The 25,825-nt window shown below is 41.4% G+C and overlaps 2 protein-coding genes across 5 annotated transcripts; one reads left to right on the top strand and one right to left on the bottom strand.

The window, feature by feature from the left end:
* LOC138624261 (SR-related and CTD-associated factor 4) lies at positions 1-16,710 on the bottom strand. 3 transcript variants are annotated; one of them, XM_069704268.1, is made up of 8 exons: positions 16,305-16,710; positions 9,016-9,240; positions 7,689-7,746; positions 7,501-7,534; positions 7,186-7,199; positions 5,914-6,447; positions 3,842-3,979; positions 1-2,485 (listed from the first exon to the last, which is right to left on the bottom strand). In XM_069704268.1, exons 2-8 carry the CDS (start codon positions 9,147-9,149, stop codon positions 1,949-1,951), a joined length of 1,449 nt encoding a protein of 482 aa, XP_069560369.1. In that variant the 5' UTR covers positions 9,150-9,240; positions 16,305-16,710; the 3' UTR covers positions 1-1,948. The 3 variants fall into 3 exon arrangements, with proteins under 3 accessions (XP_069560369.1, XP_069560367.1, XP_069560368.1); XM_069704266.1 differs by lacking the exon at positions 7,186-7,199 and having other exon boundaries at positions 5,914-6,377; positions 7,456-7,534; positions 16,305-16,708; XM_069704267.1 differs by lacking the exon at positions 7,186-7,199 and having other exon boundaries at positions 5,914-6,260; positions 7,456-7,534; positions 16,305-16,708.
* Positions 16,711-18,648: 1,938 nt separating this feature from the next.
* LOC138624182 (sodium/potassium-transporting ATPase subunit beta-1-interacting protein 3-like) lies at positions 18,649-24,884 on the top strand. 2 transcript variants are annotated; one of them, XM_069704164.1, is made up of 7 exons: positions 18,649-18,904; positions 20,030-20,167; positions 21,030-21,110; positions 22,666-22,863; positions 24,034-24,094; positions 24,314-24,388; positions 24,476-24,884. In XM_069704164.1, the coding sequence occupies exons 1-6, from the start codon at positions 18,851-18,853 to the stop codon at positions 24,367-24,369; spliced, it is 588 nt and encodes a 195-aa protein (XP_069560265.1). In that variant the 5' UTR covers positions 18,649-18,850; the 3' UTR covers positions 24,370-24,388; positions 24,476-24,884. The 2 variants fall into 2 exon arrangements, with proteins under 2 accessions (XP_069560265.1, XP_069560264.1); XM_069704163.1 differs by having other exon boundaries at positions 18,652-18,904; positions 24,314-24,384.
* The last annotated feature ends 941 nt before the right edge of the window (positions 24,885-25,825 follow it).

Here is a 25,825-nt window from a genome sequence, read left to right as displayed (position 1 = left end):
ACTATGAGATAAAACATCTTTTTTTTTTAAAGTGCCACTTTATTACAAAAGTATAAACTTGACTGACATTTCATGAATAGTAATCTTGATATAAAACATTACAATCTTTTGCACTTAGCACTTAATTACACGCTTTTTGAGTACAAGACCCTGTAGTCTGAATAGCAAACACACAACATTAGCTGCCACATTTAACTTAACAGGGCTTTCCAAGAACACACCGTAGCTTCATGGCTTCAAAAAACAACAAACAGAATACACTGAAATTTACATTGCAGCTGTAGTTTCCGCAGTTTGTGTCACAAGATAAGTCATTCCAAAACACAATTGAACATAATAGAAAAAGATAGGTTTCTTGACACTGATGATATATTTATTATTCTTTCTCTTTTTTTCATGTACATACACATTGCATTAACATACAGTATAATCACATTGTTTGCTGGGGAATATTTGGTCAAAATGAAATTGTCGTTATTGTCCAGGATTTTGTATGTTTGTTTTGTGTGTGGGTTTTTTTTTTCCTGTGGGGCGGGGAGGGGGTGGGGGCGTCGGGGTTCTCTGCTGCTTAGCGAACCGTTTGCTTCACATAATTGTCATTTCTGCAATATTTTTCAACACTGATAACAGAGAGAGTTTTCATCGATGGAGGGATGGTGAGACATGACGTTTGCTAATACACATCAGTTCTACTGTAGCTTTCCACGCTGCACTATGATGAAACCCAAGCAGATTCATAATGACCACAAGGCAGGGACTATGCAGATGAACAGTCCACAGATATGAGTGAGGACTGAGCAGACGGAGGGGGGGGGGGCAGGGGGGGGGGGGGAGTGGACTGTCTCCACCTTTGGGACTCGGGCAGTTCTCTTTAGTCTTGTTTCATCTGTACCGAGTGTGTTGCAGGGCGCAGGAGGGAAAATTAAGTTCTCCTCTCTGCTGCACGGAGTCCCACTGAGCCAAAGACATCCTTAATCTAACTGGCTTTGAGCTCTACAGAGAAATAAAGCAACACACTAGAAAATAAACAACCAACGACGATAGAAAAGAAAAAAAAAAAAAAACATTCATATAGAGGTACCACATGACAGTGCTTGATTTTTTGTTTTGTTTTTTCACCTTTTTTTTTTTTTTTAAGCATGCAACTTGTAGCAGGCAAAGTGCAGAAACAGGGTCAACAAAGTAAAACACTTCATTTACAGACAGCAGTGGAGACAGTGTTCAGTCCATGTGAGGTGAAACAAAAACGTGACGAAGGGAGGGACGTTTTCTGGTCGGCTCTTGTAGTGTGAAAATGGTCGAAATTAGTCGAAGCTTTTAGGAGGAATGCAAAATGTTTGCAATTTTTTTTGTTATAATACTCTCATAATTGTTTCTCTTGGTCCCTGAGCTTTCAAGTATTTTGATTAGTAATTCATTCCTTTATATCATTTAAATTCCATCCTGAATCACATCTTGACCAACTACAGGGAAGGCCTGTTCATGACAGACTAAGTGCTACCAAAATATTTCACACAATGCTTTGCCTTTTTCCCCAAATAAGAGTCCTGCTCGGACCAAATATACGACTATTTTTACCCGCTAGAATTGAGGAAGAATTTAGGCTTTTCACTTTATTGTGCTTTGCACATATCAGGAAAATAGAAGTGCTACTGTTACCTACAGATTGCTCTGCAATGGTCTTGTGCTCATTATTATTCACTACCTTTGGATTCCTTATAAGGTTGATAGATTGGACTTTGTATTCAGCCCAGGTCATAACAGATCAACATTACTGCCCCAAGGCCTCTAGAGCCTGAGAAAGGCTTGATGTTATGACTTGAATGTAAACAGTATGTGTGGGTGAGCATGACAGGGGCTCAGCCATCACTCCTGGTGGTGTTAGCTCAGCTCCTTGTGTTGGAGGGATGAGGTGGGGTGGGGGGGGGGTCACAGTGCAGCCGCCGCCTCAGAGCCCTGTTACGTACATCTCCATGCCGTCGTTGAACGTGAAGATGGTGGTGGTGCTGGAGGTGGCGGAGCCCTGCTTCAGGTCGCCGATGCTCTCGTACAGGTTCTCCCCCGGCAGCAGCAGGGCTTTGGCAGGCAGGTGCTGGAGCTTGGGGGTCTGCTGCGTCGGCGGCGGCGGAGGGGGCTGCTGCTGCTGCAAGGGCTGCTGGGCTTTCTTCCTCCGGGGCCGCAGGGTGGCACACGTGTTGGGGGGCCTCTCTCGCTTCCAGCCGCCTCCGTCCACGTTCTCGTAGGCCGGGTCGCACTCCTCCGTCCCGATGGACTCGTAGCAGTGGTCGTCGAGGGGCCCGCCGATGGCTTTGCCCTCCTGAGGGGCCCACGTCTGGGGTTTGACCACTACGCTAAACCCCCCGTCCCGGTCTCGGTCCCGGTCACCACGACCTAAGGTCCGGAAGCCAAGGTTGGCTGGGGGAGACCCCGGCACTGCTCTCTTTTTCTTTCCTGGTTTACACACCTTGGAGTACATCTCAGCCACCTGCAATCAAACAGCACGGGATTACCTACCATGGAAAAGACTTTAAAGGAACAGTTAAAAAAAAAAGGTCTTTTTCACTTTAGGGACAGCATTGATCCCACTTCTGTATCTGTCTGTTATGGAGCTACAAGCCAGCAGCTATTTAGTTTAACTTAGACTGGACGGGTAGGAGGGGAAAAGCTAGCCCGGCTGTACAGGTGACAAAATCAGCCTAACATCACCTTTAAAGCTCATTGATTTATTTAAGCCATAAAAAAAACTAAGTGAAAAGGAGACTGCTCCCAGGCAAGCAACAGTCCCACACATGCGTAACCTCTGGCACAGCTTGTTGCTTTTAAACTTTTGTTTTTTTGTATACAATAACCAAACAAGGTTTAATCTGTTTATCAGTGAGATTTAGAGATTCTTGTCGAGGTTTTTTTTTTTTTTTTTACAAATGAATGGAGCCAGGTGAGCGACTCCTGGTTGCAGCTTCTTATTTAATAGGCAGATGTGAGATTTTCTAATCCAACGCTCAGCGAGAAAGGCCAAAGTTTTCAAATGTTCCTTTAACCTTTCTAACCCGCAAAACTAATTTGCTTATCTAAGCATTGTTCAAACTCACAGATTATTATTATAAAATATGAGTAAAGGTAACAGTTGATTAAATATACATTCGGTTGATACTCCTGGATAAATTGCTGAACATTTCATTTCATGTGATACAGCTGCCAAAGCCTCCCATGTATGACTATTACAATCCAATCCTGTTTCTAATAGATAAAAACCAAGAAGGTAATTTAACAAAACTATCTATTTTCTAAAAATCCTCAAAATTTGTTGTTTGTGCATGAAAAGATTATCTATAAAATTATTTATTACAAAAAACAAAAAAGCCCTTTCTCTGGCCAAAAATCTGTTCTTCCTTTTTTACACAAGAAAAACTGTGATTCATTGTTTTGTATTAAAATATAAAGCTTTAGAAAGAAAGAAATACTAATAAAGCAAGGACGTTATATTTTCTACTTTGCTTTTTCTTCAGATTAAGAACAACAGTACAGCTGCAAATTGTAAAATCAGTTTAAAATCTTTCATATTGCAGCAGACTGAATATTTTTTTAATCTGTTGGTTCATTAGATTGTTTAATAGAGTATTTAAGGAAGGAAATAACAGCTGTAGATGTGTTAAAAGGACCTTCTGGATTTAATCAATTTAAGAGTGATAATACTTCACTGTAGTGTTGGGTCAAGCGCATACACAGAATGGATAAACAGTGTGTAAAATGATTTCTCTTGCATTGATTTAAGTGCAATATTGTGAAAGAGAAGCTTCAACAGAGTCACATTCGATGCACAGACTGAGGAGTGGTCGCTCACCACTGCAGCAGACGGTTGTATATTCTCCACTGTGTGAGCACCCAGCGGAGCCAGGCCTTTATTTTGGAGCATGAGCATCTCTTCGTCCTCTGGAGGCTTCCAGATATACTGCTCTCCGTTGCCCATAAACATCACTTCCTGTCAGCAGAGCAACAAATCACATTCGGCGCAGAGCTGGTCACATGTTCTTGTTCATGCCGCAACCGACAAATGTGAACAAAAAAAAACCCAGACATAACAGGACTCACAAAAGGGTAAATTACTCTTTCAAGAGGTGCAGTAGAATTGGAAATATGCTGGATGGATTTCATACTGCGTTGAATAGATTTTCCCTGGAAGGTGGAGCCTGTAAGGAACCATGTGCTAATATTCTGGATGACTCAATTTCAACACGTTGCGTCATCTCGAGGAAAATCAGTGGCGGACGGGCCTGAGAGCAAACTGCTTACACATGTAAGCCAGTGAACTGTGCGTGTTACTGAACTGAGGTCACAGCTGATGGAGCGACCTCGCTGACCTCACGCAGGGCAGCAAATGGTCTCCCACTGTCACCTGGAGGGGAGCACAAAGCCTTATATCCACAGTCGAAGCAGACAGCCGGCGTACACTCCTGCTGCTGCGAACATATGGAGGAGGCGACACTGCTGGGAGCAGAAATACCCCACTATCACCGGGAACTCTTCGACAAATAAACACCCCTCGCCGCCTTGGCGTCAAGGAAGAATTCTACAGGAGTGCTAACATATCACAACATGCGTGATGAAGCTGCAACACTGGCTTAATTAGAGCCGTGCAGCTCTTCTGCAGCATCAACAGGAAGTCGGACAGAAAAACTCTCCAGATCCTGAGCAACACACCTTCACCACTAACTGCATGTTTATCTGTCGTACTGGTGCTGACGAAGGACAAGAAAATGAAATATTTATCATAAAAATTTTTTAAAAAAAAAACGTTTCTGAACGTGTCGAACCGGAAACCGGTGGCTGTTCACACTCGATGGGTTCACAAACCGGACTGATCAACTAAATCTTCCTCTACTTCATATAATATCGTCTTCTGCTCCAGTCAGACCTCCAGAGAGCCACTAACAACCCAACCTATGCGTTAACTTCCTCTCCCCCTCCGGTCATCACTTCCTCGCTTCCTTCAGCTCATGAAACCACTGAGGTGTTTCTGTCGAGGCTTATTGCAACAGAAATATGTGAAATAAACATTATGTGGCGTTTTATTATATTTGTTATAGTATACTCAAGAATGACATTTACTGCTAAAAAAAATAGTGATACTCCCGGATAAATAGTTTGGAGCCAGAAGTGACCATATATGGATGAGCTCGGGGGGGGGGGGAGGACATGCGGGGGATCTGACTCGATCTGATTGGCTACGATACTACGTCCCGCCCAGCGATAGCGGAAACCTGACTGCGCCACAGGCCTGTCAATCAAACAGACAAAAACACGGCTTTTTGCGGCTTTTTTTCTAATAAATATAAATATTTTCAGACTGACAGAAAATTAAGAAGGAGCAACTTTAGCTAACAACAACCATGATAACTTGAGGAAAAAAATGTGTTCACTTTGTATTTCATGAGAGAAGTTGAACGGGAGTGTATGGAGCAAGAGCTTTTTTTAGGAGCCAACCTCTTGTGGCACTCGGTGATATTGCAGTTTAAGGCACTTGCCTCATTTTTCAGACCCAGAAGCTACGTCCACTTTTATATACGGCCTGTGGTAAAATCACAAGCGGTTAGTGCACCGTTAGCAGTGGCCGTTCCACCACAAAGGAGGAACTGACACGCCAAGTTCACTCTTCAACTGCCAACCGAATGACATCACACCGGTGACACTTTTTGGATTTATGGGAAGTGAAGCCGAAAAACACAGCTGCAATTACCGTTTGTCGCCAAAGAGAACGAAACAAATCTTTGAGATTGTGGCAGTTTCGACCCTGTTAAGTCTGCAGGAAGTGAAAAGAGTCTGAATACTTTCTTAAGCGACTGTAACTTCCTGGAAGAAAGCAACAGAACTGTTAAACTATTCATCAAAAGGTGTGAAACTCTGAACTCTACCAACCTTTGGGAATGCCGGGACGTTAAAGGTGTCAACGTTTCTACGGGGCAACTTTGTGCTGTGAGGGTGCGGCGGGGGCGGGGCTGGATGAGAGGGCGGGGCGTGTCGTGGAGGTGGCGCCGGCGGTTCCACCATATCCGTCCCGCTGTCCCTCTTTTGGGGCGCCTTGTCGGCCTTCCTCAGCTTCCTGACGCAGGCGTACTCCGCCGTCTCCGGAGGGTGAGGGGGAGACATGACCTGGGCCTCGGGTTCGGGCAGCCCTCCTTCCACGTCCCCGTCCGGGTCTGGGGGCGCCGGGGTGTTGGCAGGGACGGCCGGAGGGGCCGGAGTGTCTGTCTGCCCGGCCCTGCCTACCATGGCGTAGAGGGCATCGTCAGTACGTGAGGTGGAGGAGCGCCGGCCCACTTCAGAATAAGTGTGCTCGCCGTCCTCTCCAGTCCCAGAGGGGATCTGGGGAAGCTGCCTGCCTTGAGAACGAAGGTCAGAGTTAGACCGGCGGCTGGGCAGCAGCAGAAGGTCCATGCTGGCTGGACGTTTCTTTTTAAGATGCCTCTGCAAGGGACGTACAGCCTGCTGTTACACCGTCCGTACAGCCGATAGGCCCCCGTAAAACAGCATCCACATACACATTTGTGAACATGAACAAATCTCTCACTGGTGAGAGAAAATCTCAAGCTGACAGTAAACTGGGAACTGACATAGATGCCTGAGAATATGCATCCAACTTGGCTTCATTCCACTGCAGTGGAAGCAGGACAAGTATGAAGCAGGACATATGCTTATATTTCTTCAAACCCTCTCGGGCTACTGTCACAGCGCCCACAAACGCAGTTCCCTGTTGACTGTCAGTGACGGAGCTCCAGGATTTGTCTTGGCATTCTGATTTGTGTCTTTGAGGGAAAGATGCATGTTCACAAATCAGGACCGAGCAGTCCAGTGGAAGAGTTGTAAATGTAATGTGAATTCTGTTTTAGGGTAAATTTCCCCTCTAATATGTCCTCAAATCTTATTATAAGAGGCTTTTTTTTTTTTTTAATGAATTTAGGGCCAGATACAAAGAATGTGGAGAGAAACTGCGACGTTGCACTTACTTGCTTGATAATCTTGTTTTCGTGGACCTGCAGTTAGTTAGTGAGGCCGACTTTAAATCAGCCAAATCAAAACATACAACAGTTAAATTTATTTGGGGGTGAAAATTGATTTCCTTTCATGCTGTTACATTTTAACAATGATACTTCATTTTTATGGACTTTGTTGTTGCTGCAGTGTGAAAACCTTTTTCTCCAGCTCTGCTGATTTTCATGCTTTTACATAAACGGAAAGATTACATGCTGCTGGTGTGTTTGAGGAAAGTTTGCGACCCATCCAGCTCAGAACATTTCCCCCAAAATCCCCTCTCATAACGCCACAAGTGCTTTGATATGCAGCTAAAACCGAACCAGGCTGTTTAGCTCCCGAAGAGTTGACATAGGGCTTTCACCTGAAAACGATGCCGCGCTGTTTACTGAGCACAGGTCAGGATTTGAATGTGAAGGATGCACTCACTTTTGCCATTGCAGTTCATCTTGTTCATCTCAGTGTCCGATTTACTGATGGACCGCAGCTTCGACTGCCTGAGTATACCCTGACAACACACACACATATACGCACAAACACACACGCGGGACATGTTAAACTCTAATTAAGGCTGAAGAGGTGTCTTCTGAACGGTACTGTTCTCTGGTGAATTGAGTTGCTTCTGCTGCAATGCAAACAAAACATCGTTGCCTGATACCTACCATGTCCATGAGACGGTGTTTTCCACCCTCGCCGGAGACATTGTGTGTCTTCCCCTTCCTGTGATGAACACAAACGCTCTGTCATACACGAGTCGACACTGATGTAATTGTGTGTGTGTGTGCGTGTGGAGTTTGCGTCTGAGTCACCGTCCATGTGTGGCTGAGTCATCTTATGACTGTGCATATGTGAGAGAGGCATTCGGAGTATATTTGCATACGTGCCTGCTCAGCCCGTCACGATCAAGAAAATGTTGTTGATGATTATAATTGTCAGAAATAATTGCAATGATCAATTTAATTTGTCTTTTTCTAGTTATAGAATAAGCTTTCATCACAGTTTAATAATATACACACAACTTATGAAGAAGAAGAGCCGCTTATGTGGTTTTTGGCTTTGCGGCTAAATGCATGATGGTAAATTTAATATTAGAAGTTCAGCATCTTTAAGATGAACAGTTGGTGGCGCTAATTCTCAAACGGTGTAAAATTACGTGGACATCATGATGGAAATGTGACATTTCTGTTTGTTTCATCCTGCTGTTTTTATACACATGAATAGAAACGACTCTAGCAATGATACAAAATGACTGCAGTCAGCTCAAATAATGGTGATCAGGCGATTATGTAATAATGGTGACAGGCGTCGTGCCTCCCAGTGGTGCAAAGTAACTAAGTACATATATTCAAGAGCTGTAGTACAGTTTAGAGGTATTCTACTGCTTTACTTGAGTATTTTTCCTACATTTGACTTGTAGCTACAGTCAATAATTACTATTCAAATGATGCACTTAGAAAATAGAATTAAGTTGTTGTATTTTTGGCTTAAAATTTGTTATAAGAAGTCAATTTTACAATAAAAGTAGAGAACAGAAAAACTGGAGACAAATTAGTGAAGCATAACTTAGTTTTTCCTTCTTTTCTTGCCCACTAATCATCTCATGACCCCTCAGATTTACCTTGTGACCCTTTGGAGGGGGCCTGACCCCTATGTTGGGAACGACTGGACTAGACTACTTTACAGTATTTGCAGTAGATAAAAGCAGCTCCACATCGATCTAAACAGCGGTAAGCCAATCTAATAATGTCCTGTCATATTTACAGGCTGCTCTGTTGCTCGATGAGAACTTTTACTTTTGATACTTTAAGTGCATTTCGCTGATAAACTTGTAATGAAGTGTTTTTACACTGCTGTATCGGCGCTTTTGCTTAAGTAAAGTATTTGAGTACTTTTCGTCCACTACTGGTGTGTGCGATGTGTAAATCTTCTTCAGTGCAAAAATGTAAACGAACTTGCTGAATCTTTACGTGTGCAGAGTGCTGCTCTTACCTCTGGCAGCCCACGCAGAGCACCACGATGAGGATCGTAACAACAAAGGCTGAGGCAGCAGCGATAGCGCCCAGCAGCAGGACCTTGCCGTAGGGAGGAGCCGTGAAGTTCAGCCCGTCCTGCATGGAGGCCATGTGGGAGCGCAGACGCTCGCTTGCTCTCACACACTCACACACACACCCTTACACTCATGCACGCAGGGAAGTGCCACGGTCTCACTGGGATCTGCAGCGGAAAGGCACAGAGTGGGGCTTAATTACAAAAATTATCTAACCTTTACAAAACATTAAGAAGGTTAACAAAGCAGCGGAACCAGAAGTAAAATATTCACGGTGAACATGGAAGAAGGAACAGTATGAATTCCCATCCAGCGCAAGAGCAATGAAATGAACAAGACATTACGCCTCCGGCATGTGCTTCTGCTTTACCTTGTTTGAGGGATTACTGAGCTTTGTGTGACACACTTACTAAGACATCAACAACATACCTGCTCACCAACACAGATTTTTTGGGGGATCAAGTCTGAAAGTTAGTTACGGCAGCAGTCCAACAATTCATTTAACTACTCTTCAATGTTGTTTTGAAAAGAAATCCTGTGAAAAAACTAATCTGAGCTGTTTTATTTATATTTATTTGATTTCGGATCTGTTTGTTGAGTGGCTGCACCTCTGTATTGGTAAATACAAATGTCCTATGTGTTAACCGTTTTAACAGGAACAAACGCACATATTGAGAAGGTACAATGAGTCACAGCAAAGCTGAACATGCCAGCAGGCAGAGTAACCCGAAAACACTGAAGGAGACAAGTGTGAAAGCAGAGCGAGCAGACAGAAACATCTTCTGCTTCTCCGCTCGCCAGACAATCTCACATTTGGCAGTGTAATATCTTTCAAATAAACAATAAATTCACAGAGATAAAACAAAAAAGACCAAACAAACAGGCCTAATCTCTGTCAAATCGCGCCATCTGTCTACTGTGACAATGTGTTTTCATGTGTACGTTAATGTGTGTTTGTCCATTAGCAACAACAGGGCTGCCGACTGTCTGAAACGCACCGTCTGGTTGAACTGAAGTTACACGTCTTTCCTCATTCTCATTTATTTATTCAGTTTATAAGTACAGACTTTCTCCTAGACTGCATTCTCTCTGTTGGATCCTTTTCAACAAACTTTTTGCTGGGTTTGTGTATTTGGATGCTCTTAAAACAACAAGTTGTAGTATTGGAGTCCACGTAGACACTTTCCCTCCCGGCAGAATTTAATCTCTGCCGGTCAACTTTCTTTAACTTTGTCTATGGTCTGGTGAGGAACACGTACAGTATCTTCTCTGAAGGTTAGCCAAAGCCTTGAACACCTCCAGACTGTTCTCAGGAGAAATCTCCATGCTGCTGCTGAGCTTTTCTGAAACAAACACGTCAGTCTGAAGCAGCTCGACCTGCAGCACACGTTTCTGTTTTATCCGTATATTCTTTTACTCCCAGCCAGGCTGACGATTTCGGACTATCAGGTCCACTCCCATCTGGATAGAAAACTATGCAAAACATTTTGATATCTTTTTTGCGAGAGTGGCCTCTATTGATCTGATTATAATAGAGTCTAAAAGTCAGGAAATATCCAAATATCCCCCATTGAAGTGCTCGGGGTACCTGTTATCATCACCTTTTACAGGTATAAAAACCATCTCTCTATCTCCTCAATATATTCTCCAAATCTATTGTATTAAATCTGGCACATACAACTGACCACCTCCAAATGTGGCTTGCGTCCCCGCTGGACTCCCATGACTAATTATAAGCAAATTAGCTTTTTCAATGATGTCAAAAAATGTTTTGAGAAACTCATTCTTACCGACTGGATTACCAACCGGACGAAGCCTCAGGGAAGTTCTACATGATTGGATTACTCTCAAATTTGTTTAAAATTTGCTCAACTGAGCTTTATATGGCAGTTATTTGTGGTAAAGTTTTTTCATCAAATAATGTATTTTGGGCATTTGACACACAGAAAACAAGGGAATAGTTGTATTATTAGTCCATTATAGCAGAATCACAAAACTACAGCCAACTATTATTTACACAATTATTACAACTGACAAAAACCCAAACGATGTTGAGTTACTTTTATAGAAAACTGGACAAGTAGCAAATGTTCATACTAGAGAAACACCATTTTTAAGTAATTAACTTATCTTTTAATGTCATTATTTTTGCAGATATTTCAAGTAGCAACCCACCATGACATCACCCAAGCTGCCGTTTTGAATCCTCGGGTCTGGTTCTTTGACTGTATTGACTGTATTTAGACGAGCTGGGGAGGAACGAGCAATGGATGTGGATGACTCAATCTGCCTGTGAACCCAAGAGCAAGACCGACCTGAAATCTGACTGCATGACAAGCATGTTAATCAAACCAGGTATGCCCCCGAACATACCTCTCTTTAAGGTCGAATATCTAATTATTTCCTGGAGAACGACCAGAACACTGATCAGAAGGAGTGAATAGCTGATGATTCCGTAATGACTTGTGGAAAATATTTGATTGACTTTGTATTTCACTAGAGAGGTTGGTGGTCTGTGAATGGGCATCTACTGTATCTATTGCACCAAACCTGGTTTGGGATTCCACATGATTTTAGAAACTTTGACCTGCTGATGGCGCTAGAGGAAAAGTCAGGGGATCCCCAAATTCGGTAAGATTCATCCTCTGGGGATCCCAAATGTTTGTACCAAATCTCATGCCAATCCACCCGACATTTGTTGGCATTCTTTAGTTTGGACCAAAGTTTTGGACCAACACAATAGAATATTTTTCTGTGAAGCAGCCGGAGAGAATCTTGAGAGCATTAACCACATGAATACTACATTTAGTACAGAGGCTACAAAAATACTGAAAGATGAATAGAGTGAGCTTTTGAAAAATGGGGACTGCTCTCAAGTTGTCTGCATGATTAACACACCTCAGTAGAGGGCGAGCTCTGTTGCAGCCATAACATCACTGGTCAGTGCAGTAAACCTTCACTGTGAGGACATCCCTGCACCGCCTCTTTTTCAGGCTGAAGCTCTCATTTTTCTCAGATCTAACTTCTGTTGCCTTTGTGAAAGTTTCTTGTTTTCTTCAATCCATTATTGAGAGCAGTCAACTCATTTCACTAAGTATCTGATTCTCTGTTAAATCACACACAGTAGAGACAGGACAGCGGTTTATAACGCTGCTCTGTATTGTGGAATTTGAGCTGACTTCTGGTAATTTGCATCTCTTTGAGTCGAGATCCAGACATGAACCCAACTGTTCTCAGCATGAAATCCAATTTGCACCAAATTTCATACAGAGGGATGTTGGTGATTCTTTGCATGCTGCTTTCAGATATCTTTGCAAATTCAGGGTGTCCTAACCAGAGAACAACCGCTTTGTTTCCCAATTCAAATTATATCAATTATTATCCATACGATCTATTAATAAGTCATATTTTTCAGCAGTGGATATAATTACTTCTTTGAGCATGTCTTATGAAAGTGATTGCAACACCGAGCATGTTTTCACAGCATGTCTATCAAAGCTATTTTGTGTGTTTTAAGAGGAGTCCCTGACTGTGACATGCTGTTAATTCCACTAAATCTCCCACCAGTGCTTCACCTTAACCAGAGCACTTCCTGAGCGAGAAGTCGGGAATATCATGTTGGATTTTAAAGCACCTCTATGCACCTATGAGGAAATGATCATTTAATTCACAGTTGCGTCAGCGTTGGGGTAATTATATCTGTGCTGATTTGACAACAGAGCCGAGGAGGGGAGACGGAGAGGGTAATGAGAGAGAAGAAAGGGGAAAGGTGTAGGAGTGGAGGAAAAGAAAGAAGAGAGAGGAGAGGGGAAGACATGCGTGGGAGTCTTGTGGCAGGTGTTTGAAGATACTGAAAGCTGATGATGAGAAGAGACTGTCACATTTCCCAACATCATTTCCCAGTCTTCCCTTCCCTTCCTCTGCTCTCACTTCCCTGTGTCAGTGAGTGTGTCCACACCTCCCCGGCCATTCCTTCCTCCCTCGTTCCCCCTGCCTCCGCCTGCGGTGTTCAGCCAGAGTGACGCCTCAGCACTGCAGTGTAATCTCTGGCCCTAGAGCTGCTTCGTCTGAGCCAACCAATTGGACGTAGCGCTCAGAGCAACAGCAAGAAATGGCCCTCCACCGGCTGCCTTTCTGCTAAACAAAGCCCCCGCTCCCTCAGCCACAGTGACCCCCCCCCCTCCGCCCATGGTGCCAGCGTGCTCATTACAAACTACCGGTGCTCTCTCGAATACCTGCAGGTGCAGATTTGCCAGGTGTTGCCCTGACCATGCATCACAGGCCAGGAGGACACTCGGATGAGGCCATATGTAGCGAGGAAACTGGAGCATCATTGATCAATATTATCTGCCTCAAATATAGTTGTGGAAGCTCATTTCTCACACATACAAATAGTAACATAATATTATTTGCATGGAGATTTGGCTCCAGAGGCTTGACAGATGGCCTTTTTTCTTTTTTTTTTGTGGATATAAAAAACGATCCAGATTTCATATTTATCCTTTGTATGTCTTTATCTCTGCATGCATCAATGGACAAACAGGGGAAATGAGCTGCAAGAAACCAAAAACGTTTGGTCTATAAATGCCAGACAACAGTTAAAAATATCTGCCACCGTTTCATTGATGTCAACGAATCACCTGTTTTTTTTTCAGCCAGCATTAAAAAAATATTTAAAAAAGATCGAATTTAGGATCACGGAAGTCACAGAGGACTTTAGAGCCCCAAACAATTGTTTGATTTATCAGCTAATTGACCAATAAAACCTCAATCTACAAATACTTTGCGTAATTGCTTAAATCATTTTTATAGCAAATTTGCTATTCAGTTGTTTTCCAGCCTCTCAAATGTGACAATTTGCTGTGTTTCCTTGTCTTCCATCATAATAAATTGACTGTTTGGATTTTATTGTTTGTCAGACATTACGAACCATCAGAAGAAACTGTGATAGAGATGTTTCACCGTTTTCTGATGTCTTGTGGACCAAAAGATTAACCAGTTAAAAAGGAAAGTAGTCGTTAGTAGTTGCAGGTCACCTGTTGACTTGGATCTGACCGTAACGTTTACATTTCTGTAGAGGAAGAGTGAAGCATGCTGGGTAACACATTAGGGCTGATATCTTCATCAGATCATATTTCATAGGCCGAAAAATGTCATCCTTTTTTTTAAACAAACAAACGCTCACAGTCTAAGTCTTTCAAACAGCAAAGAAAACGCTCATGTTTTCTGCTTACGGCACCTGACAAGGCCGTGAAGGGAAACAAGGAATTATGGTGTAATCCTCATAAAAATTCATTTTTAGGAACAACATTCAGCCCTGGTAGCAATCGATACCAGTAAGGCTTTAAAAATAAAAATAAAAAAAATCTCGGAACATGCACTGCATTTACATGTGTGTTCATTATTAATAATACTGGAGCTCCTTTCAAACAAGCCCAGCCAGCCAGCCAACAGTGGCCTCTCTGCCAATCTGCTCAGGTTTTGATAAACCACCTGGGAGTTCATGTGGAGCAAAAAACCTCACCCTCTGTGACACAAATAACAGCAACGTGAGTGTGAGTGTGAGTGTGAGTGTGTGTGTGTGTGTGTGTGTGTGTGTGTGTGTGTGTGTGTGTGTGTGTGTGTGTGTGTGTGTGTGTGTGTGTGTGTGTGTGTGTGTGTGTGTGTGTGTGTGTGTGTGTGTTGGAGAGGGAGGGAGGGTGAGAGAGATGGGGGAGAGAGAGAGAGAGGAGACTGCTATTGTGTGAGAATGTGAATTAGGTCAAATGTTTGCTTGCAACAACGATTAACCATGCCCCTGTGAGGAAGAAAGCTGAAGCCTGTGTGGAAGAGGCTCTGTCTTTATCTGTGCAGCGCTGCCTCTGATACAAACACCGTCTGACATTATGGATCCAAACCAAATTAAAGAATAAATATGTGATCATATGATTCACAGCCTTTTTTCTTTTTTTTTTTTCTTGCCTTGAAACAACAACACAGATGCTGGAGGTTAAAGAGGAATCATCATCATCATCATGTTTTTACTCTGAGGGTCTTTTCTTTAGTAAAATAAAGACAGTCCTCCGTGAAGGGCTTGTGTGTGTGTGTGTGTGTGTGTGTGTGTGTGTGTGTGTGTGTGTGTGTGTGTGTGTGTGTGTGTGTGTGTGTGTGTGTGTGTGTGTGTGTGTGTGTGTGTGTGTGTGTATCTGGGGAGGTTGTATGTATGTGGCTCATGATGGCACCCACTCAGCAGGCATCAATCACACTGGGTGACGGTTCGGCTGCCCGGTTCGCCGCGCCTCTGGGCTCCAACACCTCAAACTGCAGTGATGCTGGTGACAACAGGTTACAAACCACGACTCAAATGACGCCGGCTGAGACCCCCAAAAAACATGCAAAGGGTGTGAATGGGGATTTTTATAGGGTGGTGGTGGTGGTGGTGGTGGAAGCAGGGGTTAAAAAATTAAAAATTAAAAAAAAAAAAAAAAAGCCCGTGCAGGTAGAGGCTATAGGCGATCACAGAAAATGAAAAATTTCAGGCTGATGCAGTGTGCTTTTTCTTTTTTTTTTTATCGCGGGTTTTGTTTCGTTAAGCCTGTAGCGCGAAGGTTGTTTTTTTTTTTTTTTTCTTCCTCATTTCTCTTCTTCTCTAATCATCAAAGCGTTTCCGATTAATTTCCAGATCAAAGTGAGGATGGTAAAAGATGTTGTGTCCCCGAGGTCAGCTGGCAACTTACACGACAAAGCCAGTTCCCCCCACACTCCCTATTTATGAGTGAGGAAGGGGAGGGAGAGACGGGGGGGGGGCTGCAAATGTTAAGGGAAGGTCTAACGTTAATGATCTTTATGCTTCAGTCACAGAAAAACGCGTGATCGGAGGCTTCCTGCGCCTCCCTCTCGTCAAATCACCATAAAGTTCTCTCATGAATCCGCGAATTTGGGGATTAAATCACAAAAGGCAATGCAGTAACGCTGAGGTGGGTGCACACGTGTCTGTGTGTTAAATGTATGACCAGAGGAAATGAAGAAAAGGCAGGGCGAGCACAAAGAAAAACAGGCAAAGCGCTCGGCTACGTTTGCTGGATGAATAAAGGATGCCGTGAACCACTTACTTGTGCAGCTTATCGAGCTCAATCTATAGGCACATATGAATGACCCCCCCCCCCCCCCCTTACCTCCCCTCCTTCCCTCCCTCCAGCCTGTCACACGGCCACGGGCACAGAGCATTGCGCTATAGCATCCCTGTACTCACTCAGCTCAGAGATTTGGGGAGGCGCAGCGTCAACCCTGGTCGGTTCCTTCAGTTTCTGCTTCCCCTCGGACCAGGCGCTCCCCGCGAGCATAATCAATCAAAGGCGATAACTTGGCTTTCCTGGGCTTCACCGAACACGAATGCAGCATATTGCATGTGGCATCCCTCTGAGCGCCCGCTGACCCCCTTGTGCGCCCCTGTCCGCGCTCCTCTGCTCCCCAGCCAGAAGGCAGGCTGGGAAGTCTGTAACCTGCCGATCCTCTGCCCCGCTGCCGCCGCTGCAGCTGTATCTCCGGTGTTATCTCCGAGTGCCAGGTTTCTCCTCCACAGTCCCTCAAGCCCCCTCCATCTCTACTTGCTTCCCCTCGGCTCAGCTACTGTGCTTCCATGTGACACAGGCAGAGCTGGAGACCCCCCAATTATGAATTTGTCTTTTTGATTATAGCGTCATCCCACGGCAGGTTGAGGAAGTGCAGCTGTAGGTCTAAAATATGGACTGTGGTTTAGGAGAGTTTCTCAGCCCATGTTGTTCTGACTTCCCAAATGTCTGTAAAGGGTGTATATATCTAATTTCATGTTAATTTCAGGGCTTGGTGAGGGCCATATTGAGTTTGTACTACTGCAATTTGGAAACTTTACAGGTTAAAGTGAGGTGATGTGCTGTTAACAATGCAACCTATAAAAACTGTTTTTATGTCTTTGAAATAATTTCTGTTGGATTTTTTTTTTTAAACATGTGGTTAATGTGTGAAACCACTTCATGTCAGCCATTATTGACAACTTAAAATCTACAGAAAAGAGTTTTCCAAAGCAATACAACAAGGACAACTTTTCTAGAAGCCTTAAAAACTATCTTTGAACATGGGAGTGAGTTTAAAAGTTAGTTTATCATGATAAATAAACTTAAACTCAAAAACATGACCTCTGTAAGAGACACTAATGAGACATTCTTTTCCAATTCAATGAGAGTTGGTCCAAATGTAGGTGAACTGTGAAGTAGGCCAATATAATATTGTACTTTTTGACAGGTTGTCTTATTTGTCCAAATATATTTTTAAATAGCTTGTAAAAGTAGGACAGTTGTACCTTTTTCTTTGGTGTAGCTCGTTTTAACCTTGCCACTCACAAACCTTTGAAGCCTTTACCTCCACCACTACCACCACCTGCTGGTGTCTTCACAGCATTGAAAACAACCATCTATAGATGCAGGAGACGGTGTTGTAGGGAGATCATTTCCTGCCAAAACCGAAGAAAAAAAAAAAAAAAAAAAAACGTTTGAAAAATATACTATTCACCAAAAAAACAGTGTTGGTTGCAAATACAAAACACCATTTACAAACTGATGCAAATAGAAAATGTACACATCATACAAACACACAACATATTTCTCATGCATAATGCTTCAGAAACAATTTCAGCATTTCTTACAGCAATAAAAAAAATTATGCTTTGCCTTTTGGCACAGTTTTTCTGCCGTCAGTGTGCTGAAGATTTTCTCACAAATGTCCTGAGCAATTTGCCCTCCTCAACAGCAGGCGGCGCTATGAGACCATTTTTAATCCGCTGGTGTTGCAACAAATTATAATCAAGAAAAACAAATCTGCCTTTCTAGGGAGTGTTGTGAACATAAAGATTGAAGTAGCCTCTGGGTTTGAAAAGTGAAGCCCTTGTGGGAGGGCCTTTACAGTGCAGTACCAGTGAGGGCCACTAGGGGCAGGTTCCCCAAAGAATTCTGAGTCCATAGATTTCCATTCAAAAAGTTTAATCTTCTCATAAAATACAAAGTCAATTATATTTTTCTACAAGTCATAATGGTTTCAGTGTTCTGGTGGTCTTTCTGAGAATAATTCCATCATTAATTAGATATTTGGCCTCAAGAAGCATATATTTAGCTGTTTCTGGTTTGATTGGCAGGGGTGCAGTCAGGTTTTCGCTGGAGGTGGGCAGGCCTGGTGTCCTGGGATTCTCAATCTGATTGAGTCCAATCCACTTCTGCACATCTAAATATGGTCACTTCTGGCTCCAAAAAAAAAACACCGAGATCGCGAAGGCAAAAATACCGAACTTGAGGCTTCAAAACAGCAGTTTACAAACCAGTGGATGATGTCACAGTGAGCTGTCTCTTGGTTGTGAGTCTTTACAACAAAATGAACCTTACAATTCCCAAATAGATTCCAAATAAAGTGGAAAATCACTAAATATGAAACTGGCTGCAGTTTCACTGACCATCACAGACATTGTTGAAGAGGCCTCACAGTTTCCTTGGGCTGATTTCGTCCTGCAGGGTTTCCCAGTCTCCTGCTCACTTTGGCATGAATCGCCTCCCGTACAGCCGACCCTCCCCCTTCTCCGTAGTTGTCGCGCAGGGACAGCCTACGTGTTTTCCTCCTGAGGCAGAGTGCACTGTGCCTTTCCTCACACGTCTGCCAAATGGATGTAAAGCGTCACAGGCTCGGCCCTTGTGTTTGAGCACATTTTAAAATCCACTGTTGTTTATCGTCATCATCATCTTCATCAGACCCAGCGGGGGCAGAGAGGAGAGGAAGATGGGGTGCTGCTCGGCTCGATGCATGCTGATCCTCCTGTGTTGCCTGCAGTTGGTAAGATGTTTTCCTTTCACACATGATGCTTCGACATAAACTCACCTGCTTACGTCAGGCTTGTCTGGAATAGCCTTTATAAAAAAAAAAACCGAGAGCAACTGAAATCGCTAAAACTGCACTTTAAAGCTGCATTTTAATTAAATCAATGAATGAAATTACTTTGGTGTTTATTATGAAAGAAAGTTAATTGCTTGTGCTTTTAAGGTTACATATTTTATATTTTTCTGACGATGTAAAATCTTAAAACTTCGACCACAGGCTACGATATTAAGGTTGATAATCATTAAAAGCCTAAAAGCAACTCAAGTAGCTACTTGTATTAAATCTGAAGACCTTCATTTCACAGTGTCATTTTTAACCTGGGTTTCTATATCTTATACAAACTGAAATATTACAATAAGTTCTGAAATTAACTGATTAGTTGATCAACTAAAATTATTTGGCAACATTTCTGATAAGTGCATTTGTTAAATCAAAATTTTCAAGGAGAATTCCCCAAAATCAACTGGTTTTATTTTCTAAAATGTAATTATTTGCTGGTTTTCTTCTTCTGTAGCAGTAAATAAAATTTCAATTGGTTTTGGACTTTTGTTCAAACAAAACAAGCCATTTGAAGAGACCACTTTGGTCTCTGGGAATCTTAGATGAGTATTTTTCACTTATTTATGATATTTTATAGAACAAACAATTGGCAGATTAATCAATAATAAAAAATATTTGTTAGATGCAACACTACAGAAACTATATTCATTATGAAATGTGTTTATATAAGGCTCGTTGTAGTTGGAGGTTCTTAGGAAAAATCAGTAACCGCCCACCACGATCAACTATCAACCACCACAATGAACGGCTTCACCCACTTTGTCCTCCTCCTCTCTGTTTCCCACCCTGCCCCCCTTCATCAGGGGCTCCGACCTCAGAGGACAACACGCCCGGCCCGCCACTGTCTTTTCCCGAGCATGCTTTGTCCCCCATGGCTTGGTTGGCTTGACAACGTATTAGAAAAGAAAACAGAGGCAAAGTTAAAACCAAGGCCACAAGGCTGTTGCAGAGTAAAGTGGGGTTTTAAAACACGGTTTCTGCCGCAGTCTCTAAACTCTGCTTCTTCTCCTGTTGATGCAGATAACCGTGCTGGAGAGGCAGGTGTTTGACTTCCTGGGCTACCAGTGGGCTCCCATCATGATCAACTTCTTTCACATCATCATGGTCATCCTGGGTCTGTTCGGTGCCGTCCAGTACAGATCACGCTACCTCATTATGGTGAGGCAACAACCCTGAACTCTCCTGGATGTTGACTATAGCTGTGGTTTTCTGAGGAAATACTCTTATTTGCTCTCTTACCCAGACTTAGATGAGAAGATCAGTACCTCAATATCAATAGACAGTGGTTTCACTTGTCTCATCTAATCCTTTGGGGGAACACGTGAATAAATGAATTTCCCAGAAGGCAATACTCCTTTGAAATGCAAAAAGATTGATCTTTTCTTTATTTAAAAAAAAAATTTTTTGCATCTAAACAAGACAAAATAATAAGATATAAAGGTACAACATGAAAATCCCTGATAAGAAAAACAAAGACCAAAAGAAAACAGCTGCTGTGATGTGCAGCATAAACTGCGGCGTCATTGATCAGATATCTGAGATGCTTCTGTGTGTGTAAAGTGATGTTATGCTAAGTGTGCATGATGACTGTGGGAGTGTTGAGTTTTACTGCTTTAAAACTAAAGAAAAACACCCTTTTTACACTTTTTATCCACACATATTAGCAATAATGACAAATAAAAATCCCCAGTAGCAGTGAGGCAGGTTGATTTGGATTGTTTCATTTGAAGGATTTCATTTATTAGCACTTTCAGCTCTAATAGTTTCCTCTATTTCACAAGAAAAAAAGCTAAAATAAGATGAAAACAGTTTTGGGAATCAGAAAAAGATTTTTTTTTCTCTTTAATCATCTTGTGAGATCTTGAATCTTTTGATCTTTCAAAAAAATCAAATGTAATTTAAAGCGCTTTACAGGTGACTGAGAACCTTTAGTTTATTCAGAGTATTTGTATGAAAAGAAACTGAATGAAATGTAAGTTTCATTCATGTCCGCTGTAACACTGTGTTTGTGTTTCTTCAGTACCTGCTGTGGACTCTGTTGTGGCTCGGCTGGAATGTCTTTGTGAGCTGTCTCTACCTGGATTTGGGAGGACTTTCAAAGGTAAGCATCAGATAATTAGAGTCTCCTAAACACAGTGTTCAGCTTTAACCATGTCACAAACTCCTCTCAGGACTCCGCCTCCGATTACAGACACACAACAAAACACCTTTATATTATATCTCCGTCTGCTGTAGCAAAATGGTCTTATGGAGGTGTTTTTTTTTTTTTAATCTTCCGTACACTGGAGACGATATCAAATTGAATGACGACAACGTTTACAGCAGAGCTAAATGTTGTTGGGTTTTTTTTTCAAATCATTCATTAAAGTAAAAATGCAAAACATTTGTTTGTTTGGCTCCACAAATTCAACCTCGGTTTTATCATCAAGCTGTAATTTAAATACATCTACTGATGGTCAGACTGTGCAAGCTGTTTTAAAACATCTTTGTGGTCTGATAAATATTCATCATCATGTTTTGTGTTTTGCAGCAAACGTTACACAGAAGGCACTAAACCAGCAGCAATTTGTCATAAACTTTCTGGTGCGAGTCCTCACTGTGTCATATTTTTCACCACCATAAGTGTTACATTTCCATATCCATACAGCACATAAAAATATGAATCTCTTCCGTCTTCACTTTATATTATTTTGTTTTGAAATAACTTCGAATAACTTGAGCCGTCAGAAATGAACTGAAGCCCGGTTCCTGCTTTTAATAAGAATTATGGTCGAAGATCTTTCTTCCAAAGATACACTCTTTTGAAATAAAATTCATACCGCATTAGAAATATTCCCACTTTTTCACCATTTAAATATCAACACAGATATTTTTCTTCTTCTGAGTTAAAACAAAATCTAAATATTTCAACAACCAATCCCTTTTCTCTATAAAGTCTGCATAATATACGTTTTTCAAAAAGAAATTCTGTCTTGCATGGCATCCTTTTTAAATACAGATTTTCAAACTCTAGTTTTAGATGACTGGGCCATAAGAGAGGGTAAGAAAGGCGGCACAGTACTAAATAAATAGAGAATAGAAGTAAAAAAAAAAATAGATGCAAAGACAAAATAGAAGTAAAACAAAATTTGGTTCTTAGTACATTGATTCAGTTCATGGCCAAAACTCAGAGATCAGTCAGGTTTTGTTCACTGGAGTCCACAAAACATCTTCTCTGCATTGTTTTCATGAAGTATTCACTTTCAAAATTAGATTTGTTGCTGAGCGCCTGTATAGAATCAATTATTTCTGCCAAACTTTCTGTTTGTCTTGTCTTTATTTTTATTTTAATGCTTTCGTCCTCATTACGTGGGACAGCAGGATTTTGGCTAAACAGCTTCTGAACAGCTGGTGATGTTTTTCATCGCTCAGCTGTTTTTCCTCCTAAAAAAAAAATACAAATGAAATGAACTGAAATAAAACTTCATCGATCATGAAAATAACGGTTAATTGTGGCCCCATGACAGCAAGGCACGTTAAACCATATCATGATCCGAGTACACCTGATCCTTGCTGCATTTCAGGTTTCTCTGCTCTTGTGCTTGACTCTTTGCTTTACCCGGTCTAATGAAGAAGAAATAAGACTCTCGCGTCGTCTGTCTGTTTTGCTGCTGCAGAACAGTGACATCCTCTCCCTGGGAGTATCGCCACATCGGTCCTGGTGGAAGGAGAACGGGCCGGGCTGTCAGAGCGAGAGCCTTCCCTCCGCTGGGTGGCAGAACCAGCAGAACCCGGAGCTGAGCACCGTGCTGAGCTGCTGGCTTGAATACCAGTACATAGAAATCCTGCACTGCGTCGTCCAGCTCCTCGTATCAGTGAGTCTTTAGTTTTCTGCATCTTTAAACAACTGAACTGAACTTACTCTGTAATGCTTCTAAACCTTAGATTAAAATGCACTTTTTTTTTTTAATGTCTTAAGTTTTAATATCAATAAATATGCATCTGCACGCACAGGAATAAGCTGTTACTTAGCAACAGAAACTGTAAATTGGAAGACAGGCCCACAACATTTAAGAATGGCATCACATTTTCACACTGGTGGGAGTTTGTATAGTTGAGCTTCTCAGCCATGCGATTAGCTTAAGAAAAAAAGTGAATTACAAAGATGCTCTATCTTTTACTTTGTGGCAGTTATTGAGGCAAATGAAGAGTTTCTGAAGTGGCATCTGTCCGTTTCACATTTCTAAATGTGCATATTGGCTTTGCCTCTTTTGATTCTGTATGTGCATTCACAGTTTTCTCCATTCGGTTCAGTTTACTTAAATTCAATACAACTTCATTTGGCTTGGTAATAGTAAATATATATATATGTCAGCTCAGTTAGATACACAGCAAACAGGAAAAGTTCTGTTGATCGCAAAACTGCAACCATTCAAAAACGCTAAGTTCCTGTGGAATTGGTAATAAACAAATTGATAAATATCTGTCAAGAACCTAAAATCTATACCTGTGTAATGTAATACAACAGCTCTGCGATAAATTGTACTTTTAAGCAGCTTTTACATTTTCAGTTTTTGCTGACGTTGATATTTCTACTCAACTTGCCATGAGATTAACCAGACAAAGTAAATCTGCTAAAGGCAGTATTGACTATCAGAATCAGAAATACTTTATTGATCTTCGAGGGGAAATTGGGTCGTGTTGCAGTTGCTCACATTCAATAGAAACATTTATATAAGCATAATACTATCATTATCTTTTCACATCAACATTCTGATTCGTGAAGATGTCATTTTTCTGTCACCTTTTTCTGACACGTTATGCGTTTTTCACAGCAGATCTTTTTACTTGTCAAATGTGTTGCACGTTACTAAAATTGACAAATTCAGCCATCATTAATTTGATTATTTACATGTGTATTTTTCCTACTGTGAAATGTTTCACTGTCATAACAACTGTTCTGAGGTTTGCTTCGAATTTAATGATAAATGTTATAAAACACACATTTCCTTTTTCTTGATATATGTTTGTGTTAATGCCCGCAGCTCCTGGGATTTGTTTATGCCTGCTACGCTGTCAGCACATTTTCAGATGAAGAGGACAGCTGTAAGTATGAAGTCCACAGATATCATTAATTTGACAAATTTAATTTCTCTTTCATGCAACATGATTTATTTAATAATAATCTGTTATGAGGAAGCAGCACTCTGATGTGTTTTTGCACATGTTGTATCGTGGTTTTTTTTCAGTAAAATTTCCTTGTACATTTTGTGAGGTTGATTCGTGTATCATGTATTTCTGTTGTTCTTTCCCCATTTATTTTAGTCAATTTCATCAGTGAATTTCATCATCCATCCAAACCTTCTCACTTGATCTTCTAGCGTAACTGCGCATTGGTAGGTACGCTGAATCGCAACCATTCCTTCTCATTTTACCTCCTGTATGTCCGGTCCGCCACCTCTTAAACAAAAATATATTTTTGTTTAGATTATAAATAACCACAAAAAGAAAGTGTTTGAGAGAAGCTGAGAAGGAGGCGAGCAGAAGATCAAACAACTCTGAAGACCCCGGCTTGAACTTCACCGTGCACAAACTGTAAACGGTGAAATTTCAGTATATTACAGGCCTATGTTTTTTGTTTTTGTTTTAATTGTTACAAGACCTATATGCTAAATGTGGGTGTAAATGTATCCGTGTGCATGTGTGTGTGTGTACAATTGTTTACTAAGTTCAGCTATCTAATGGAAAAATAAATTTGTAAATAAATACGTGTTTCTGTCTCAAGTTCAGTAGAATGTATAAATTCTCCATATGTGTTATTTCAGTCAGAAAATGTAACATGCTAATTTGTATATTGTGTGATAAACATTCAGTATAATAAACGACATTTCTATTGGTCGATTACAAACATTTGTTCACATTAGAGATTCATTCATTCATATACTCCTCTGCTCCTGTGATCAAATATAAGTACGATTACTCGAGTACTTTACTCAGATTTTAGGAACTTGCACTTTATCTCAAATGACCTTTCTTTGCATGCAATTTTATACTTTTGAAGAAAAATATTGTAACTGTTTACCACATTTATCTGACAGCGTTGCAATACAGATTAAGGTTTTCTTAAAATAAAACATATGTAGAGTTTATAAAATATGTCTTATTATAGCTAGTTAAACTACCCAACAGTAAATAAAATATATAATAAAAAGGTAAATCAAGTAAAATAGTTGATTTGCTCCTTTTATCCTTAACTATTTTAATATTTTAGTGATGTGTTTATAAAACTTTTTTTTTAATTTGCAAAATTGGACTGTTGGTGGGACAAAATAAGCACTGCAAAGTCATCACTCTCACTACTACTACTACTACTATAGTAGTAAAAGAATATTTTTTTTCTGCATTGAGTGAGTATTATTACCAGCACATTTTCATGAACATACTTACATTTTTTTTTTTTTTTTTAAATGCAAAACTACTTTTTGTAATTACATTTTTTTTTTTAATTTAATTTAATTAAATTGATGAATTTAATTTAATTTGTTATTTAGCAAACACTAGTGTCTTTTTGTGTTTTTTATATATATATATATATAGATTAATAAATTATAAAAGCGTTTTTAATTCACAAATGTCATGTAAACGTGAGAAACCGGACGCACCGATCTGCCCGCTTGCTCGGTAGCTGCGGATGCGTCCTTTGCGTCACCGACGTCATTTCCGCCCGGCAGACCCCGGATGAAGCTGCCGTTGGGGCCAGTGAGCAGGGCCACCGAGGCTGGTTGGATTTTAATTTAGCGGCGACGGGGGGTCGGAGCGGATTGAAGCCCCGCTGGA

The sequence above is a fragment of the Brachyistius frenatus genome, unplaced genomic scaffold (genome assembly GCF_029030835.1).
Source record: "Brachyistius frenatus isolate BFR_SWC_R1_liver_20210118 unplaced genomic scaffold, ASM2903083v1 Contig_50, whole genome shotgun sequence".
NCBI classification, from domain to species: Eukaryota; Metazoa; Chordata; class Actinopteri; family Embiotocidae; genus Brachyistius; species Brachyistius frenatus.
The sequence above is the reverse complement of the archived record's forward strand: the minus strand, read 5'-3'. Positions and strand labels throughout refer to the sequence as shown.

Excerpts from the sequence above, each read along its gene's own strand:
- LOC138624261 (XM_069704268.1), bottom strand. The coding sequence starts at position 9,149 with ATGGCCTCCATGCAGGACGGGCTGAACTTCACGGCTCCTCCCTACGGC. Across the intron at positions 7,535-7,688 it reads AACACCGTCTCATGGACATG|GGTATACTCAGGCAGTCGAA; the intron begins GTAGGTATCAGG and ends GTGTGTTGTCAG. Across the intron at positions 3,980-5,913 it reads ACGTCCCGGCATTCCCAAAG|GAAGTGATGTTTATGGGCAA; the intron begins GTTGGTAGAGTT and ends CTCTGCTGACAG.
- LOC138624182 (XM_069704164.1), top strand. The coding sequence starts at position 18,851 with ATGGGGTGCTGCTCGGCTCGATGCATGCTGATCCTCCTGTGTTGCCTG. Across the intron at positions 21,111-22,665 it reads ATTTGGGAGGACTTTCAAAG|AACAGTGACATCCTCTCCCT; the intron begins GTAAGCATCAGA and ends TTGCTGCTGCAG. Across the intron at positions 22,864-24,033 it reads TCGTCCAGCTCCTCGTATCA|CTCCTGGGATTTGTTTATGC; the intron begins GTGAGTCTTTAG and ends TAATGCCCGCAG.